Here is a 19598-nt window from a genome sequence, read left to right on the forward strand (position 1 = left end):
TGACCAAGGAAAGTGCAGCATTTAGCTCTGGTTGCTCTCTATGTGGATTGTGTCTGTCCTCATCCAGGCACACAGCAGCTTTCAGAGGAGGAATGGGACTATTCCAGGGTGAAGTGAGCAGTGGGGATCCCGAGCCTGTTTTGTTTAAGGCGGTCAGGTGAAAATGTGCAGTTAGAGCTCTCTGCGTTGCTGACCCTTTTGCTTGGTGCTCTCAGGGTGTTTTCTAACCTTTTCCAGTGCTCATCAGCAGAGAGCGGATGGCCCTGGGGGAAGGGCAGCACCCCCTGCTTTGTGCACCCCAGGATCTTGTCGCGCTGCAGAAGCTCCTGCGCCAGCAGAAGTGGCCGATGTTCGACTTCTTCAAGGAGGCTGGTGTGGGCACAAGGAAGATCCCGGGTACAGACTTCCTTCAGGTCCTCAAAGGGGTACGTAGGGGTCAGAACGGGAGTGAACTGCTGCCACTGCCGTATGTCCTTGTGTTCAGACCCAGGGTGGTTCCAGTGGAGGCAATGGTGGTGGTTCAGCAAGGGGCACTTTGTCTTGTCTTACCCTCATTGGACGACTCCCACAGTTGGGAAAGCTGATGGGAAAGGGAGGGCAAGTATGCGAGAAGTGGGATGTCATCTAGAGCAGGTTGTGGTACCCGTTGCCTCATGGTCTCCAAAGAGAGTCGCTGCTTAATTCTGTGGCTGCCCGGATCCTGCTGCAGACACTGAACTGGCATCACATTTCCCAGTGTCGATACTCGACCTTTCCCCCACCAGTCTCGAATCTATGTTCCCATTGCGCTGCCTTCCAGCACATATCTGCAGCACGGCTCACCCTGGGCCTCACTTCCCACAGGGCACAGCGGTACGGAGCTGTGAGGAGCACGCTCAGGTCTACGAGGGTTCAGCAGTGCAGTGTTAACCGATAGTCTAGTCCAAGCCAAAATAAGCCTTCTCAAAACCCAGGGGGCTGGGAGGTTTGGCATGTTAACAGTCGAGAGGTCTGCAGAAGGCAGCGAACGCCCAGTAAAGCCCAATAAAATTGTTAATGCTTAAACCTCACCAGGTTTTCTTTGTGCTGTGCTTCCCTGCAGAACACCAGCAAATCTCACCCCACCTACCTCTGGGGCAAGCCTCGATGTTTTTCTGATCACGCTGCCATTTTCTGTACTGGTTACCAGACCAAAGTTCCCATGAGAGACAAGGATCAGGAGGACGTGGTCATCTTGTTGATTTCCTTGAAACAGGGGAATTTTGCAAGGAGTGGAGATGGGGCTGAAGGTGAAAACCAGTGCCTGGAGATGAGGAAAGGACAATGCAGCGAGAGCAGAAGAGGTGAGAGGAGCCCAGTGTGCTGGGAGAGCATCTCTGCATCCTCAGTGATGGGAGATGCCAGCGTGGTTCCAGAATCTGGTTCCCTGAGACCATATAGCGGCCTACAGCAGCGTGGCCGGGAGGAGACTGCTGGGGATGAGCTTGAGAAGGCAGGGGATGTGCAATACTGCAGTCAGCGCAATGGCAGGAGGGAGGTTATTCAGTTGTTTGGGTTGGGCTCAACATCTGAAGCCTGAGGTTTAACGTCTTGTACTGGATTTTGGTAGTTAGCATTGATCATCCAGCTGATCAAAACCAGACCGTTTCCAGCTGTTGGCAGCAGCTGGAAAACAGAGGTTCAGGAGACCTTGCTTTTTAAAACCTAGCCCAGAGCAGGCGGCTTGTCATGGTACCTGTGTTGTCTTTCACTGCAGTTTTCCTATCTTTGAGAGAAGAGGCATGTGGCTGCTTGTTTGTCGTAGAATCATAGAATGCTTTGGGATGGAAGGGGCCTTTAAAGGTCATCTAGTCCATCCCCCTGCAATGGCAGGGACATCTACAACTCAATCAGGTTGCTCAGAGCCCCATCCAGCCTGGCCTTGAGTGTTTCCAAGGATGGGGCAGCTACCACCTCTCTGGGCAACCCGTTCCAGTGTTCCACTACCCTCATTGTAAAAAATTTCTTCCTTCAATCTAGTCTGAATCTCCCCTCTCTTAGTTTAAAACCATTACGCCTTGTCCTGTCGCTACAGGCCCTGCTAAAATGTCTGACCCCATCTTTCTTACAGGCCCCCTTGAACACCAGGCGCCACAGCACCTCCTTGTGCCTCTGTGACGCAGCAGAACACTGCGTCAGGCGCTCCCAGAGCATGTGGAGCTCTTGCTTCCCCACTCCTGCCTGCATGGCTGCACCTGCACGTCGGGAGCCGGCAGGGCCATTCTTGAGCTGGCAGGCCGGGTCGCTCCGGCCTCCATCTGACAGATGCTAGAATGGGTCCCATGGGATGGGGTGCGACAGGTGATGGGGACAGGGGCCCCCGCGGCTGTGGGGCCAAGAGGGATGGGAGCATTTGGAGGAGAGGAGAGCAGGGTCGTGGGGACAGTGGGGAGGGAGAAGGGCAGAGGCTGGGGGGCTGTGGCATGGGGGGTGTGGGTCCATAGGGGCCATGGGGCACAAGGGCAGGTGGGCAGCCGCGGGGTTGTGGGGGGCTGTGGGGAGGAAGGGAGGGGGCTTGGGGGTTCTAGGGGGCTGTGGGTGAAAACGTTTGCCGGCCGCCGTGTAAATGTGTCCCCGGCTGCTGGAACCCAAGTAGTCTCAGACGCTTACGGTGGTTGGCCTGCGCATGGCTAAATGGTTGCCAAAAGGTGGTGTAAAAAACTAGGGTGGCCTGAGAAGAGGGTGGTTCCCCCTGAGCGTACAGCAGCATAAATACTTTGGGGACGGCGGGAGGGAGGGCAGGTGCGGCTGGCACACAAGGACCTGGCTTGTGGCAGGCAGGGTGGTGGCACCCAGTGCCTAGCAGAGGAGGCTGGGCCTGGCCTCGAGGAGCTGCGGGGACCAGCACACGGGGCAAGACCCTCTCTCCCCCTGTGCCCCAGCAAACACGCCTGAGCCCATGGAGTTGGAGGTAGAAAAGGCTTTACTGGGGGGGTGGGCTGTCAAAAGGGCAGCAGCCCCTCACTGCGCACGGGGAGGATCTTCCACAGGCTGCATGCCAGGGTGGTGTAGGTCTCCTCAGGCAGCACACACACCAGCAGGCGGTAGAAGAGCTCGGGGTCGTACCAGGAGGCGTAGAGCACCGCAGCAGCCAGAGCGAAGCCGACGGCCAGCTGCAGGCCGATGAAGAGCAGGCCGAGTGTCCTGTGGGGCAGAAGAGGGATGGGAGGCAGGGCAGGCTGGATGCATCCCAAGCCCATCTTGCCTCTGGGATGGAGGGGGCCTTCGTGGGAGCCCCCACGGGCTGCCTCCCCAGCCGCTTCTCATTGCTCCCTCGGGCAGGATGGGACATGAGACTCCACAAGCCCGGGAAAGCACCGCGGCCCAGGGAAAACCGCCGCTGAGCACTTCCCAGCTGCCAAGCCCACAGCCGGCCAGCAGCTCCCCAGCAGCCTGGACTTGTGAGCCCCGCCGGCGGGAGCAGGTGTCTGGCCCATGCCACCCGCTGCCCGGGAGCAGGCCCCAGGGGCCCCAGTGGGGACACTCACTCCAGCCAATAAATGAAGCCGCGTCTTCTCGCCAGCATCTCCCTCTCCTGCAGAGAGATGGACGCTTGTCAAGCACTGCTGCGCAGTCGGGACAGCTGGAGTTGCACGGTGCCCCCGGCCTCCGCCTTGCGCAGGAGTACAGCCCACGCGTGGCTGTGACCTCCACGGACCCCCCTCCCCAGGGAGACCCACGCTGGCCGGGGCAGGGGCTGGCACAGGCTCTCCCCCTTACCAGCTGTGCTTCCACCACCTCCGGCAGCGCAGTCCCCGGCGCCTCTGCCTCCTTCTTCCTCTGCAGCTGGCTGCAGGCAACAGGGCTCGGTTGGAGGAGTTAGAGACCTCCGTGGCCACGCGGGCAGGCCCCTTGCGCACATACAGCACCCCAGGCAGGGCTTGGGCTCCCCTGTCACACCGCGTGCTGCACATTCCCCCCACCCCATTGCCTAGCACCAGCACTGGCAGCCCCAGCGCTCCGGGTGCTGCAGAGACACACCCCCCCCCCCCGCCCCCAGACACCCGCATGGGGCGAGGGGCCCAACTCACCAGGCCTCTTCCTCCTCCAGTGCCTCTTCGAGTTTCTTCATTTCCTGACGCAGCACCTGGGAGAGGGAAGGGTGCGAGTCCCTGAGCCCGCTGCCAGCCTCCTCCAACCCCCCCACGCCAGGGCCCGGGGGCACCCACCCCTTTTCCCCCAGCCCTTTCGGCACTACCTCATTCTCCTCCTCATCCTTCCGCAGCCAGGCCACCATCTGGGCACAGTGCTCTTGCCCCTGCAAAACAACGGGCGTTATCGTGCGGGCGGCCGGGCTGGGACCTGGGCACCCTCACCCCTCTCCAGCCCCAGGGCCATGCCCACTCGCTACCCCACTGCCCCAGGGCACGGGGAGACTGGGCGACTGACAAGGCCGGGCAGAGGGAAGTGACAGACGCCCCCCGATCCTGGGGAAAATGTCCTCCCCAGTCCCGCTTCTGCCCGCGGACGCTGGGCAACCGGCGCTAGGTGACCCTCCTTGAGCAGGGGGGTTGGGCAAGCCAAGATGACCTCCAGAGGTCCCTTCGAGCCTCTCAGCCCCAGCCGCTGCAGCTCTGGGACATGGGCAGGAGAGGACACCAACCTTAATGTTGAACGCCTCTATGGCATCGTGCAGGCGTTGTTGGTTCTCCTCCTGCATGCGGGAAGGAGAGCAGGGGCTCAGGGTCTGCAGCCCCAGGGTCTGCAGCCCCAGCCCCCACGGACCAGGAGCCACTCCACACCTACCATACGCTGCAGTAGCTCCATGCTCCTTGCCCGTTGTGTGGAGCCCTGCCCAGAATCTCTGCCGGCTCCGCCATCAGTCCCTGGAGCCTCTGCTGCCTGCAGGCATGGGGAACCATCAGATTCCCTGTCACAGACATCCCCGCCCTCGCACATGGCTCTGCCCCAGCTTCCTACGTCCCAGCGCCCATCAGCCATCTGCACACCCAGCACCCTCGCCCTGTGCCGGGCTTGGCCTGCGCCAGCTGGGTGCTGAGCCCGTGGCAGGAGGTGGTGGGGGGCACCAGGGACCGCTGAGGAGAGAAGGAGCTCCCCCATCCCTGCTGTGCCGGGCGCCCGCAGGACCACTCCTGGTCATGGGGCTGCCCTGTTCTAGGGCCGCTGCGACGCCTCCAGTGTCGCCACCCTGCCCCGTGAGGTCGCAGCGCCCTTGCCCCCAGGACCCCCCTTCCTTTTGGTCCCCCACCAGCCCCAGCAGCGCACGCGTCCTCCCCACACATTGCAGGGAACCATGGCGGGAAAGGGCATCCCCAGTCAGTCCCCAGGGCCCCGGAGGTCAGGCCAGGGCCAGGGCAGCAGGCGCCCGGGTGACCTGGGGCTAGCACCATTGCCCAGCAGCTCTGGCCACCCCCTCGAGGGATTTCTGGATGCAGGTCACAGACCTTCATCAGCTCCCACACTGCTGTGCCTCCCTCTGCCTCTCCCTGGGAGAGGCCTGCCTGGGAGAGAAGAGGGAACAGGAATGTCTCCAGGAGGGTCACTCATCCCTCTGCCTTCCCCAAAGCCATATTGCTGTGCCTGCAGACCCACAGCAGGCTCCCCTCTGCAGCACAGCCACAGCCAAGAGCCTGGCGGATCTGCACAGGCCCAGTCCCTCCATCACGGACACCGTATCCTGGAGGAAATCTCCTGCCCAGCCACACCACTGCCCGTGGCTGCTGGGGTGCACGGACCCACCGCTGGCACCCCCCTCCCTGACCCTTTCAGGACGGGCCTCCTTTTCCCCTGTACCTTCTGCGTCTCTTCCAGGCTCGCGGCTGCCTCCCTGCTTGCCACCTGAGCGTGCTCCTGTGGGAGAGGAGGGGAAGAAAAGCAGCCATCAGGGCAGCGGGACACCGCCACGAGTGCATTCCCCTCGGCATTATCCCCTCCCAGCTCCCCTCGGGCACTGCCGTTGCCCTCGCGTCCCCTCTCCTTCCCAGCCCTGCAGGCACCAGGGGCAGACAGAGGGACCCCCAGGCCCAACGCTGCGCACGGGTCCACATCTGGAGCAACTGGCTCTAAGTGACCCTGCTTGAGCAGGGGCATTGCACAAGACAAGACGATCTCCCGCCCAACCTCAAGCACTCTGTGATTCTGTGAACTCACCTTCGTCCGGGCCACCAGCCGCTCCAGCTGCTGGAGCTCCTGGCCATTGCTTTTCAAGCGCCGCGCCACAGCACCCTTCTGGGAAGAGGAGCCGGACACAGGCACTGAGCCCCTGCCACAGCGCCAGGGGCTGCAGCTGGGGGAGGTGGGCAGAGGAGGGCACGCTGACCTCCATGGAGAGCCGCTCCACGGTTTCCTGCAGCTCCTGCTGCTTCTTGCCCTGTGTGGGGAAAAGAGGGCTCAGGGGCTCAGGTCTCGCAGCCCCAGCCCCCGGGGACAAGGGGAACGCTCCACACCTACCAGACGCCACAGCACCTCCTTGTGCCTCTGTGACGCAGCAGAACACTGCGTCAGGCGCTCCCGGAGCATGCGGAGCTCTTGCTTCCCCACTTCTGCCTGCATGGCTGCACCTGCGCGTCGGGAGCCGGCAGGGCGTGAGGGGCACGGCCGCAGGCACTATCCGGCACAGACACTGGCGGGGACGCTGCCCTACCCTGACACACAAGCGCACAGGGACACGCGGGTGGGCTCAGGGGAACGCACCCCCGCACGACTGTGCCCAGGCGCACAACCCCGCTCACCTGCAGCTGTGCCCGGCACCGCAGGTGCTGGCACAGGTCCAGCCGTACGCCCGCGGGCACAGCCACGCACCGCCTTGTGCTCCGCAAACGCAGGCGCACCCGCGCTCTCTCACGCAAAGGAAGGCCACGCACGTGCACAGTCAGGGCTGGCACGGGAGCCTCCCTCCAGCGTAGGGCACCGTCCGCCGTCTGCACTCACGCGCCTGCGCCCCCTCCCTCTCACCAGCGGTCCTGTGCGCTCACACACACTAGTTCCGTGCCGCGCTTGGCCCGCGCCAGCTGGGTGCTGAGCACGTGGCAGGATACGGTGGGGGGCGCCAGGGACCGCTGAGGAGAGAAGGAGCTTCCCCTGCCCTGCTTTGCCAGGTGCCCGCGGGGCCCCTCTGCACGGCGGACACAGCACAGGTCGTTGGCGCGTACTCTCCAGACTCCTGCCCAGCACCACTGAGGTTCTCCTCCAGGTGCTGCCCTGCCTCTGGGAGCAGCCCCCTTTGTACCCACGGCGGTGACCGTGTTCTCACAAGCCCCGAGTGACGTCACGGTTACAGGGCCACCACTGCCCACTGTGACGTGGCAATCACCTCCCTGGGGCTGGCGCCAAGCTGGCCGTGGGGCCCAGCCATGGCCAGGGGGAAACAGGGCAGCACTCTCAGCGTCCACTCTTAGCGCATGGGCGGGAGCGACCTGGGGCACCGCGTGTCAGCATCTCTCCGCGGGGTACGCCTGTCCCACAGCTGTCCAGCTCCAGCAGCAGCTCCCCACCCCAAGTCCAAGCAGGAGCCAGGCTGCACGTGTACTCCCAGCAGGCACAGGCAGGCACTCACAGCCACGCGCGTGCACCACGGCTGCGCGCGTGTGCACAGGTGGCCAGACCGCATGGAGTCCAGCACAGGGCTCAAGCATCCAGCCCCCGTTTGGATCCAGCATCCAGCCCCGGGGGGAGAACTACAGCCCCGGAAGGGGAAGAATAAAGCCTAGCCCCCTGCTCCAGCCTGGGCAGACGCCGTGCTTGCAGGCTCCCCAGAGGAATGGTCTCTCTCTCTTGCTCCGAGCCGCAGCTGCTGGCCCGCGGGGGGGACAGCAGGAGGGAAGGGGCGGGGGCACGCGGCAGGCAGGCAGTGACCCACGTGCTCCAGCTCTCTGGCCCTTCGAGGGGCTGCATGCAGCAGCGCCGCATTCAGGAGGTGGCAGGCCGGGTCGCTCCGGCCTCCATCTGACAGGGCCTTTCCCCTCGTCAGCCAAACCTGTGAGTGGCTGGAGAAGGTGGCAGGGAGCAGCCGGGGCTGTGCCGGCCGGTGGCTGTGGGGTCAGCCGGGACACGGGCCTTGGGGACAGAGCCAGCGGCTCCGAGACTGCTAGAATGGGTCCCATGGGATGGGGTGCGACAGGTGATGGGGACAGGGGCCCCCGCGGCTGTGGGGCCAAGAGGGATGGGAGCATTTGGAGGAGAGGAGAGCAGGGTCGTGGGGACAGTGGGGAGGGAGAAGGGCAGAGGCTGGGGGGCTGTGGCATGGGGGGTGTGGGTCCATAGGGGCCATGGGGCACAAGGGCAGGTGGGCAGCCGCGGGGTTGTGGGGGGCTGTGGGGAGGAAGGGAGGGGGCTTGGGGGTTCTAGGGGGCTGTGGGTGAAAACGTTTGCCGGCCGCCGTGTAAATGTGTCCCCGGCTGCTGGAACCCAAGTAGTCTCAGACGCTTACGGTGGTTGGCCTGCGCATGGCTAAATGGTTGCCAAAAGGTGGTGTAAAAAACTAGGGTGGCCTGAGAAGAGGGTGGTTCCCCCTGAGCGTACAGCAGCATAAATACTTTGGGGACGGCGGGAGGGAGGGCAGGTGCGGCTGGCACACAAGGACCTGGCTTGTGGCAGGCAGGGTGGTGGCACCCAGTGCCTAGCAGAGGAGGCTGGGCCTGGCCTCGAGGAGCTGCGGGGACCAGCACACGGGGCAAGACCCTCTCTCCCCCTGTGCCCCAGCAAACACGCCTGAGCCCATGGAGTTGGAGGTAGAAAAGGCTTTATTGGGGGGGCGGGCTGTCAGAAGGGCAGCAGCCCCTCACTGCGCACGGGGAGGATCTTCCACAGGCTGCATCCCAGGGTGGTGTAGGTCTCCTCAGGCAGCACACACACCAGCAGGCGGTAGAAGAGCTCGGGGTCGTACCAGGAGGCGTAGAGCACCGCAGCAGCCAGAGCGAAGCCGACGGCCAGCTGCAGGCCGATGAAGAGCAGGCCGAGTGTCCTGTGGGGCAGAAGAGGGATGGGAGGCAGGGCAGGCTGGATGCATCCCAAGCCCATCTTGCCTCTGGGATGGAGGGGGCCTTCGTGGGAGCCCCCACGGGCTGCCTCCCCAGCCGCTTCTCATTGCTCCCTCGGGCAGGATGGGACATGAGACTCCACAAGCCCGGGAAAGCACCGCGGCCCAGGGAAAACCGCCGCTGAGCACTTCCCAGCTGCCAAGCCCACAGCCGGCCAGCAGCTCCCCAGCAGCCTGGACTTGTGAGCCCCGCCGGCGGGAGCAGGTGTCTGGCCCATGCCACCCGCTGCCCGGGAGCAGGCCCCAGGGGCCCCAGTGGGGACACTCACTCCAGCCAATAAATGAAGCCGCGTCTTCTCGCCAGCATCTCCCTCTCCTGCAGAGAGATGGACGCTTGTCAAGCACTGCTGCGCAGTCGGGACAGCTGGAGTTGCACGGTGCCCCCGGCCTCCGCCTTGCGCAGGAGTACAGCCCACGCGTGGCTGTGACCTCCACGGACCCCCCTCCCCAGGGAGACCCACGCTGGCCGGGGCAGGGGCTGGCACAGGCTCTCCCCCTTACCAGCTGTGCTTCCACCACCTCCGGCAGCGCAGTCCCCGGCGCCTCTGCCTCCTTCTTCCTCTGCAGCTGGCTGCAGGCAACAGGGCTCGGTTGGAGGAGTTAGAGACCTCCGTGGCCACGCGGGCAGGCCCCTTGCGCACATACAGCACCCCAGGCAGGGCTTGGGCTCCCCTGTCACACCGCGTGCTGCACATTCCCCCCACCCCATTGCCTAGCACCAGCACTGGCAGCCCCAGCGCTCCGGGTGCTGCAGAGACAACCCCCCCCCCCCCCGCCCCCGGACACCCGCGTGGGGCGAGGGGCCCAACTCACCAGGCCTCTTCCTCCTCCAGTGCCTCTTCGAGTTTCTTCATTTCCTGACGCAGCACCTGGGAGAAGGAAGGGTGCGAGTCCCTGAGCCCGCTGCCAGCCTCCTCCAACCCCCCCACCCCAGGGCCCGGGGGCACCCACCCGTTTTCCCCCAGCCCTTTCGGCACTACCTCATTCTCCTCCTCATCCTTCCGCAGCCAGGCCTCCATCTGGGCACAGTGCTCTTGCCCCTGCAAAACAACGGGCGTTATCGTGCGGGCGGCCGGGCTGGGACCTGGGCACCCTCACCCCTCTCCAGCCCCAGGGCCATGCCCACTCGCTACCCCACTGCCCCAGGGCACGGGGAGACTGGGCGACTGACAAGGCCGGGCAGAGGGAAGTGACAGACGCCCCCCGATCCTGGGGAAAATGTCCTCCCCAGTCCCGCTTCTGCCCGCGGACGCTGGGCAACCGGCGCTAGGTGACCCTCCTTGAGCAGGGGGGTTGGGCAAGCCAAGATGACCTCCAGAGGTCCCTTCGAGCCTCTCAGCCCCAGCCGCTGCAGCTCTGGGACATGGGCAGGAGAGGACACCAACCTTAATGTTGAACGCCTCTATGGCATCGTGCAGGCGTTGTTGGTTCTCCTCCTGCATGCGGGAAGGAGAGCAGGGGCTCAGGGTCTGCAGCCCCAGGGTCTGCAGCCCCAGCCCCCACGGACCAGGAGCCACTCCACACCTACCATACGCTGCAGTAGCTCCATGCTCCTTGCCCGTTGTGTGGAGCCCTGCCCAGAATCTCTGCCGGCTCCGCCATCAGTCCCTGGAGCCTCTGCTGCCTGCAGGCATGGGGAACCATCAGATTCCCTGTCACAGACATCCCCGCCCTCGCACATGGCTCTGCCCCAGCTTCCTACGTCCCAGCGCCCATCAGCCATCTGCACACCCAGCACCCTCGCCCTGTGCCGGGCTTGGCCTGCGCCAGCTGGGTGCTGAGCCCGTGGCAGGAGGTGGTGGGGGGCACCAGGGACCGCTGAGGAGAGAAGGAGCTTCCCCATCCCTGCTGTGCCGGGCGCCCGCAGGACCACTCCTGGTCATGGGGCTGCCCTGTTCTAGGGCCGCTGCGACGCCTCCAGTGTCGCCACCCTGCCCCGTGAGGTCGCAGCGCCCTTGCCCCCAGGACCCCCCTTCCTTTTGGTCCCCCACCAGCCCCAGCAGCGCACGCGTCCTCCCCACACATTGCAGGGAACCATGGCGGGAAAGGGCATCCCCAGTCAGTCCCCAGGGCCCCGGAGGTCAGGCCAGGGCCAGGGCAGCAGGCGCCCGGGTGACCTGGGGCTAGCACCATTGCCCAGCAGCTCTGGCCACCCCCTCAAGGGATTTCTGGATGCAGGTCACAGACCTTCATCAGCTCCCACACTGCTGTGCCTCCCTCTGCCTCTCCCTGGGAGAGGCCTGCCTGGGAGAGAAGAGGGAACAGGAATGTCTCCAGGAGGGTCACTCATCCCTCTGCCTTCCCCAAAGCCATATTGCTGTGCCTGCAGACCCACAGCAGGCTCCCCTCTGCAGCACAGCCACAGCCAAGAGCCTGGCGGATCTGCACAGGCCCAGTCCCTCCATCACGGACACCGTATCCTGGAGGAAATCTCCTGCCCAGCCACACCACTGCCCGTGGCTGCTGGGGTGCATGGACCCACCGCTGGCACCCCCCTCCCTGACCCTTTCAGGACGGGCCTCCTTTTCCCCTGTACCTTCTGCGTCTCTTCCAGGCTCACGGCTGCCTCCCTGCTTGCCACCTGAGCGTGCTCCTGTGGGAGAGGAGGGGAAGAAAAGCAGCCATCAGGGCAGCGGGACACCGCCACGAGTGCATTCCCCTCGGCATTATCCCCTCCCAGCTCCCCTCGGGCACTGCCGTTGCCCTCGCGTCCCCTCTCCTTCCCAGCCCTGCAGGCACCAGGGGCAGACAGAGGGACCCCCAGGCCCAACGCTGCGCACGGGTCCACATCTGGAGCAACTGGCTCTAAGTGACCCTGCTTGAGCAGGGGCATTGCACAAGACAAGACGATCTCCCGCCCAACCTCAAGCACTCTGTGATTCTGTGAACTCACCTTCGTCCGGGCCACCAGCCGCTCCAGCTGCTGGAGCTCCTGGCCATTGCTTTTCAAGCGCCGCGCCACAGCACCCTTCTGGGAAGAGGAGCCGGACACAGGCACTGAGCCCCTGCCACAGCGCCAGGGGCTGCAGCTGGGGGAGGTGGGCAGAGGAGGGCACGCTGACCTCCATGGAGAGCCGCTCCACGGTTTCCTGCAGCTCCTGCTGCTTCTTGCCCTGTGTGGGGAAAAGAGGGCTCAGGGGCTCAGGTCTCGCAGCCCCAGCCCCCGGGGACAAGGGGAACGCTCCACACCTACCAGACGCCACAGCACCTCCTTGTGCCTCTGTGACGCAGCAGAACACTGCGTCAGGCGCTCCCGGAGCATGCGGAGCTCTTGCTTCCCCACTTCTGCCTGCATGGCTGCACCTGCGCGTCGGGAGCCGGCAGGGCGTGAGGGGCACGGCCGCAGGCACTATCCGGCACGGACACTGGCGGGGACGCTGCCCTACCCTGACACACAAGCGCACAGGGACACGCGGGTGGGCTCAGGGGAACGCACCCCCGCACAACTGTGCCCAGGCGCACAACCCCGCTCACCTGCAGCTGTGCCCGGCACAAATTTTTACGATGAGAGTGGTGAAACACTGGAATGGGTTGCCCAGAGAGGTGGTAGCTGCCCCGTCCTTGGAAACATTCAAGGCGAGGCTGGATGGGGCTCTGAGCAACCTGACCGAGTTGTAGATGTCCCTGCCATTGCAGGGGGGATGGACTAGATGGCCTTTAAAGGTCCCTTCCATCCCAAAGCATTCTATGATTCTACGATACATGTCTCTCTCAGCATGTGATTCAAGCTACCACGCTGTGCTTCCCAGTCGCCATTCACTTCCAAAACCATCCAGCAGTCCACCTCACATGTCTGAAAGTAAATTAGTGCTCTGCTTTAGCCCTCTGTCTCTGAGGGGGTGAGGGTAATTCATTTTTAGGAGACACAGGCTGGGAATCAAAGGCTGGTGGTAAAAGTCTGGTTTAGGTTCTGAAGTCAGCGGGAGGTTTGCCTGCGTGGCAGTGAATCCAAGGTGCCACTGGCTTTGTTCTGATGATGATACACGCTCCTGCCATGGCTTCAAAGAAATAAAAAAACACTGATAAGTGGTTCACGAGAACTGTAGATGGCTCAGATTCTTCACTGACATTCTATGTCATTTTTAAGGGTTAGGGATATGGTTGTATCTTTACGGGACACTAACTATAAATAAGAGATCTGTTGTGGATCGGTTGCGAAAAGATTTAAGGCAATGACTCGAGTATTTGCTTTGGAAATTGCCCAAAGGGCAGGCAGTCACCTGGAAGATTTTCAGTTTGACTGCTTCTGCTTTTGCGCTATTTATTGGATAGCTAAGTTACACGGTGTTATCTATCATGTTTAAATCCGCTGTGTGCTATTTGTATTCTGAAGTTATTTTTAAAAGAATTGATGGATTGTATGCACTGTCATAATTGAGGAATACTGACTTAGGAGGGGTCAAGGCTGCCTTTGAGATAAATGCAAATCAGGTGGATGGCGTTTGATAGCCACTTAACATTAAAGGTGCTCCTCAGGAAGATGCCATCTGCTGATTTAATGGTATCTAAAAGGACGTGCTCATGGTTTTGCAGCAGTAGCGTATTGAAAAAGTAAAATGTCATGAGGTTGCCGGTTTGACCAAGAGATGGACAGGAGACTTTACAGGGCTGGTCTAAACTGTAGCTAATCTCTCTCCGCCTTCTCCGAGCAGGGCTGAGAGCACTTCTGGGAGTTTCTCTGTTTTTCCTGCAGTCGCTTCTGTGAGGCAGTGGACTTTGGACCACATTTATTTCCCAAATAAAGTTTTAGCAAGGTTCTTCTCCTCAGGCTTTGACCTGCCTACAGGATACCTACAAAAGGTATGCCGTTGTTTTAGAGAGAGAAAGGGGAGAAAAAGAAAAGTGATTGTGCTGCTTCTTCTTTGGTGGGAACACTTGGTTTATCTGTCCATCTTGCCTAGGTATACAGGGTGGGAGCCTAAGCTATGAGCCCAGCTCTCCCCTCTCCCATTTGGAGATGCATCTTCCCCTGCCCCATCGTAGGAAACCCAGGGATGGAGGCAGGGAGGGAGAGACCAACAGAGGCAGGCACAAAAGGGGAGGAGAAGGGATGGGAGGGTTAGAAGGAGAAGGGAGAGACCGCTCTGCAGCACTGGCAGGCACGTTCGTGGGGACAGACGGACACTGGGGGCCTTGTTTTCCCCATGGTCACGTCTTGCTTCCCGTCTCCCAGTACCCTCCAGTTCCCTTAGTACCTGCGGAGGGTGGGGGGAAGGACAGGACTCAGCAGGGGGTCTCTGTCCTGCTGTACTGCTTTTGGCTGGGATAGAGTTAACCACAGATTTGACCAGAGTGTAGTAGAGGGAACTTATAATTGCGATAGCTGTTGAACAGTTGCTGGTTATGATATTGACTCCTCTGTCCCCAACTTTAGTTTATCTGATCTGTGCCATGCTCCCTTTTTTGTTGTACATGTTACAGGCTGGCTTTGGCTTTTGCTGTTTGCTGTGCTCTGTAGCGCTTGGTGGTGTTTTCTCTGGCAGGTATATAAACCTGGCAGGTATATATATATATAAAAGCAGTGGCCTTGAGCTTAATCTGGTCTTTGAGCTCTGCACTGATGCCACTACTCTACTTTGGGAACCATCGCATGGAGACAACCAACAATTACACTTTTCACCTTTTCTCCTCCGAGAGCTTTTTGGTGGAGGAAACACAGAATGGCACCTTCACCACCTTTCCCTGCGTGGCAGATGTTTTCTCCCTCGGTACAAGAGCTCTTCAGTATCTTGGACATCCTTGGGGAACCAAAGTACTCCTATTGGTACTTCTCAAGACTAGTTTTTCAGCTTTCTCTAAAGTTAACCACTATTTTGGAGCAACACCCAGGCCCCGAGGCAGCGTGGTTACGGGTTTCAAGGCATGTTGGAGAATATGGGCAGGTACCTAGAAGGGTTGTCACCTTTGACGGTCTGGGACTTCAACACAAACAAGTGCAGGATCCTGATGAAGTGCCAGAACGTTTGAAAAAAGGGTGCCCTGGCCTTGGCTATGCCAAAGAGACACCGCTTGTCGCACCGTGCTGGGGCCTGGCCTCCGCCTACTGAGCACAATTTAGCTGGTTTGGGCCAGGGGTGCTGTGAGGGACTAAATTATTATTATTATTATTATTGCTGCTACTACTATTACTATTTTTATTTCCGTTATTAAACTGTTCTTATCTACACCCACGAGGGTGCTGACCCTGGAGGGTGGCAGAGACCCTGCCCCAGCACACAGCCCCCTGGGGACATAGGGACCCTGCTTGGAAGGACAGCTCTGGGCACCCCTTCACACCCCTGCAGCCATCCCCAGGAGAAGGCAGCCATTGTGCCCTGTCCCTCTGATGGTGAAGCAGGGAATCCCTGCTCTGGAGCATGTCCTTCTCCTCTACACTAGGGAAACTGTGAGAGTCCTCCGGAAAGATCCTACAGGCTGTGGGATGCCTGAGTTTTAGGACAACCCTCCAGGATACTCATCCACATTGTCCTGCAGCCAGAGACTTTCTGTGCAGAGGCCTGTGAAGATTTCTCCCCCAGTCAGCTCTCTGCATCCTCTCACCCCACACGAACGTTAACCTCTCTCTGCCTTGCTCCTCTCCCTTGGGTGACTGCAGGCAGTGCCCTCAGCCCTGCTCTGCTTTGCAGAGGAGCTGCTCCTGGGCAGAGCTGTCTCTCTGCAGCGCTGCCCTCTTGCCAAGAGCTCCCTCCATCCCAGGAGCCCAGCCCAGCTCAGCAGCACAGGACCAGCCCAAGGCAGCACTTTCTCTGCCCCCTCTGGGCTCCCTCCAGGTGTCCCTGGGCCTCCAGGGGAACCTGCTGTGAAACAGCCTGAAGGAATCATCGATGTTCCCTCCCTTAGCTGGGGAGAGACACTTACTCCCAGCAGTGGCATTTCTCCTGTCAGCAAAAAGAGTTGCACATGAAAATCACGTTTTCTTTTCCCATCATTAGACAGGACACCCAGAGAGGGACAGGGAATGATCTCCTTTAGCCCTGCTCAGGGAAGGGATTCAGCTGAGTCAGTCGAGGTATCTCCTTCTGGGTTTGTAGTCCTGGGGCTAGAAGGGGACTAAACTTTATCCCATGCCTGCCACAACCCCACAGGTGGTGGGTTTCTTCTTGCCTCAGTTCACACAGGTGCACAAAATAGGCTCCTGCATGTGAGTTCCTTGTCTCAGCTCCCATGCTCATTACTGGGGGCAGAGGCCAGGAGGGAGTTGTTCAAACACAAACACCTGGTGACACTGGAGGTGCCAGAGGTGGTCAGGCAAAAATGCCAGGAGGCCTGGATGGAGGAACAAGGACCTCCTGGGCAAACTCAGACATGAAAAGGAAGCATGGAGAGGTTGGAAGCAGGGACAGGTAACCTGGGAGGAATACAGAGAGACTGTCCAAGCATGCAGAGAGGCAGTCTGGAAAACCAAAGCCCAAGTAGAACTGAACCTCATGAAGGATGTTAATGGCAAGAGGAAGGGTTTCTGCACTGACAGAGCTGACAAAAGCTCTAAAAACAGTGGGTCCATTGCCGAAGGAGATGGGGGACTTATTGACACAGGACATGGGAAAGGCCATAGAATCATAGAATCATAGTATCGTCAAGGTTGGAAAAGACCCTTAAGATCATCGAGTCCAACCGTATCACTGCCAAGTCCATCTATACCATGTCCTCGAGCACCACATCTATCCGTTCTTGAAATACCTGCAGGGATGGAGACTCAACCACTTCCCTGGACAGCCTGTTCCAATGCTTGAGCACCCTTTTGGTGAAGAAGTTTTTCCTAATACTTAACCTAAACCTCCCCTGGCGCAGCTTGAGGCCATTTCCTCTCATCCTAACACTCGTTAATAGGGAGAGGAGACCGACCCCCACCCTGCAACAACCTCCTTTCAGGTAGTTGTAGAGAGCAATAAGGTCTCCCCTCAGCCTCCTCTTCTCCAGACTAAACAACCCCAGTTCCCTCAGCCGGTCCTCCTAAGACTTGTGCTCTAGACCCTTCACCAGCTTCGTTGCCATGGCATTGAATGCCTTCCTCACCTCCTCCTTTACTGGCAAGACAGGCCTTCAGCAATCCAGGTCCAAGAGACCAGTCAGGAGCCAGGCAGCCATGGTGCAAGAGGATCAGGTCAGGGAATACGTAAGCAAAGTGGACATACCGAAGTCTCTGGGCCCTGAGGGGATGCAGCCACGCGTGCAGATGTCATTGCGAGGCCACTCTCAATAATCTTTTACCAGTCATCGAAACCGGGGGAAGTGGCCGAAGAGTGGAGGAAATCAAATGTCAGTCCTATCTTCAAGAAGAGCAAGAAGGAGGACCCAGGGAACTACAGGCCACTCAGCCTCACCTCTCTCCCTGGCAAGGTGATAGAGCAGCGAATGCTGGAAACTGTATTTCCAGGCACATTGTACTGGTTTTGGCTGGGATGGAGATGATTTTCTTCATAGCAGCCCGTATGGTGCTATGTTTGGGATTTGTGACCAAAACAGTGTTGACAACACCCCAGTGTTGTAGCTAGTGCTGAACTGGGTTTGCACAGCATCAAGGCCTTCTCTGCTTCTCTCTCTGCCTCCCCAGCGAGTAAACTGTATTTGTGCATGAGGGAAGAGCAGGGGACGTCATTTAGCGAGGCAAAGCTTTACACTGTGTCTTGGTGTCCAGGTGCAGGTTTTGGTAGCGGGGGGTCTGCAGGGGTGGTCTCTGTGAGAAGAGACCAGGGGCTGCGTCCATGCCAGGCAGAGCTGCTTCCAGCTGGCTCCAAACAGACCCATCGCTGGCCAAAGCTGAGCCCATCAACGAGGATGGTGGAACCTCTGTGAAAATGTATTTAAGAAAGGTCACAACTGCCAAAGTGGGAGAGGAGTGAGGGAAACAATAGTGGGAGAAACAGCCCTGCAGGCACCACGGTTGGTGAAGAAGGAGGTGCTTCAGGCACCAGAGCAGGTTCCTTGCAGCCCATGGCAGAGAGCACGGTGGAGAAGGTAAGCCCTGCAGTCTGTGGAGGACCCAGCCCTGGAGACGTAGGATATCTCCTGCAAGAATGGTGGCTTGAGGAGAGCCCATGCTGGAGCAAGTTCCTCTCAAAGGACTGTAGCCCACAAGACGGACCCCATGGGAAAAGTGTGAGAAGGAAGGAGCCACAGAGAGGAACTGTTCTGGACTGACCACAGCCTCCATTCCCCATCCCCCTGCACTGCTCAGGGGTAGAAGAGTTGGGAACAAAGGGGTGAAGTGGAGCTTGGGAAAAAAGGGTGGTGGGAGGGAGGCCTTCCATGGGGAAGGAGATAAGGTCTTCCACAGCCTCGCACTTCTGCCACCCTCAGGCTTTACAGCTGCCCATGCCTGGCCTGCCCACTTACCTTTGCCACTGTCACATTTGTACAAGGCCCACACACATCTTGGCGCAGCCAGTGCGAGCTGGCCTCCACCAAACCTGGAGCCCACGGGGCCTTGGAGGCAGGGAGGGGCCAGGTCCCCTCTGCCTGAGGCTGGGCACAGCTTTTCCCTGGGAACCTCCCTGAGGAGCCTCCTCCTGTGTGTCAGCCTGTGGCCTGGCACCGCTGCCACAGGGACAAGGGCTAAAATGGGGCAAGGCAGGGCTGAAGTAGCTCAGCTGGGAGAGCGTTAGACTGAAGATCTCAAGGTCCCTGCTTCAACCACGAGCTTCAGCAATCATTTTCTCCCTTACATCTTTGCAAAGTCCATTTGCCTTCTTCCAGCCTGCCCCAGCCCTGCTTGCTCCTTCACCTCTTGCCAGAGCACCATCGCAGCTCTGTAGCTGTAGATCTGTGGCTTAGAAGGAGCCTTCCTCCAGCACCAACAGGCCCCAGCCCCTCCCTGGGCAGGACTCGCCCTGCAGTGCTCCTCCGGGGTGGTCTCCAGCTGTCCCTCCTTCCCTGCTCCACAGGGATCGAGATCTCTCCTCTGTGGGGTCTCTGCAAAGACCCCGTCTCTCTCCTCTTTGTCATTCTCAGTGGTGCACAGACTGGTGCCATCCTCACACACCTCCTTTACCTGGACCCCATTTCCCAGACCGGAGGCCACCATCCCCACAGTCCCAGGGAGAGGCACTCCCTGGAGCTGAGTCCTGAATGGCAGCATCCTCCCTCCGGAGGGAGCTCTGTCCCAGTAAGACCTCTCATGTGCCCAGGACAGCTGACAAAGCCGTGCTGAGGATCATCCGCTGTAGTGCATGGCCACCAGTCTTGCTCTGTTACATGCTGTCCTGCGCAGTTTCCTGGCCCCCCCCTTGCCCCTCTGCTGCAATGACTGATGAAACACCTACGTGCTCCTCTCTGGGCATCAGCAGGGAGATACACAGCACAGGGGGATCCCTCTGGGACCCCACGTCAACAGCCCTCTGCACCAGCTCCTCCCTGCTGCAAGGGCACAAGTTGGGACAGAAATGCCAGCACTGGCTCTCTTGGGGTTTAGCAGGGAAGGTCACCAACTCTCACACTGTGCCTTCACAACAGCCCCAGATCAACCACTCAGCATCGTTTTTACTCTCCAGATTTACCTTCCTCTGCGTGTCCTGGCATCGCACACGCTTCTGTGTTCTCCATCCCCTCAGCACCTATGGACCCAGGGCCCGTAGCACAAGTG

At 60.1% G+C, this 19598-nt stretch overlaps 2 protein-coding genes across 2 annotated transcripts; both read right to left on the minus strand.

Moving 5' to 3' along the window:
• Positions 1-2960: 2960 nt before the first annotated feature.
• LOC148052821 (uncharacterized) lies at positions 2961-6531 on the minus strand. Its single transcript, XM_087778544.1, has 12 exons — positions 6430-6531; positions 6299-6349; positions 6130-6207; positions 5773-5829; positions 4975-5111; positions 4795-4888; positions 4616-4672; positions 4217-4276; positions 4050-4105; positions 3739-3808; positions 3507-3553; positions 2961-3162 (listed from the first exon to the last, which is right to left on the minus strand). The coding sequence occupies exons 1-12, from the start codon at positions 6529-6531 to the stop codon at positions 2961-2963; spliced, it is 1011 nt and encodes a 336-aa protein (XP_087634670.1).
• Positions 6532-8739: 2208 nt separating this feature from the next.
• On the minus strand, positions 8740-12311 carry LOC148052822 (uncharacterized). Its single transcript, XM_087778546.1, has 12 exons — positions 12210-12311; positions 12079-12129; positions 11910-11987; positions 11553-11609; positions 10755-10891; positions 10575-10668; positions 10396-10452; positions 9997-10056; positions 9830-9885; positions 9518-9587; positions 9286-9332; positions 8740-8941 (listed from the first exon to the last, which is right to left on the minus strand). The coding sequence occupies exons 1-12, from the start codon at positions 12309-12311 to the stop codon at positions 8740-8742; spliced, it is 1011 nt and encodes a 336-aa protein (XP_087634672.1).
• Positions 12312-19598: the final 7287 nt, after the last annotated feature.

The sequence above is a fragment of the Nipponia nippon genome, unplaced genomic scaffold (genome assembly GCF_047370975.1).
Source record: "Nipponia nippon isolate SJK-2023a ecotype South Korea unplaced genomic scaffold, ASM4737097v1 scaffold_44, whole genome shotgun sequence".
NCBI lineage: Eukaryota > Metazoa > Chordata > Aves > Pelecaniformes > Threskiornithidae > Nipponia > Nipponia nippon.

Excerpts from the sequence above, each read along its gene's own strand:
- LOC148052821 (XM_087778544.1), bottom strand. The coding sequence starts at position 6,531 with ATGCAGGCAGAAGTGGGGAAGCAAGAGCTCCGCATGCTCCGGGAGCGC. Across the intron at positions 4,673-4,794 it reads GGCAGGGCTCCACACAACGG|GAGGAGAACCAACAACGCCT; the intron begins GCAAGGAGCATG and ends TCCCGCATGCAG. Across the intron at positions 4,106-4,216 it reads AGGATGAGGAGGAGAATGAG|GTGCTGCGTCAGGAAATGAA; the intron begins GTAGTGCCGAAA and ends TCCCTCTCCCAG.
- LOC148052822 (XM_087778546.1), bottom strand. The coding sequence starts at position 12,311 with ATGCAGGCAGAAGTGGGGAAGCAAGAGCTCCGCATGCTCCGGGAGCGC. Across the intron at positions 9,886-9,996 it reads AGGATGAGGAGGAGAATGAG|GTGCTGCGTCAGGAAATGAA; the intron begins GTAGTGCCGAAA and ends TCCTTCTCCCAG. Across the intron at positions 9,588-9,829 it reads CTGGAGGAGGAAGAGGCCTG|CCAGCTGCAGAGGAAGAAGG; the intron begins GTGAGTTGGGCC and ends TGTTGCCTGCAG.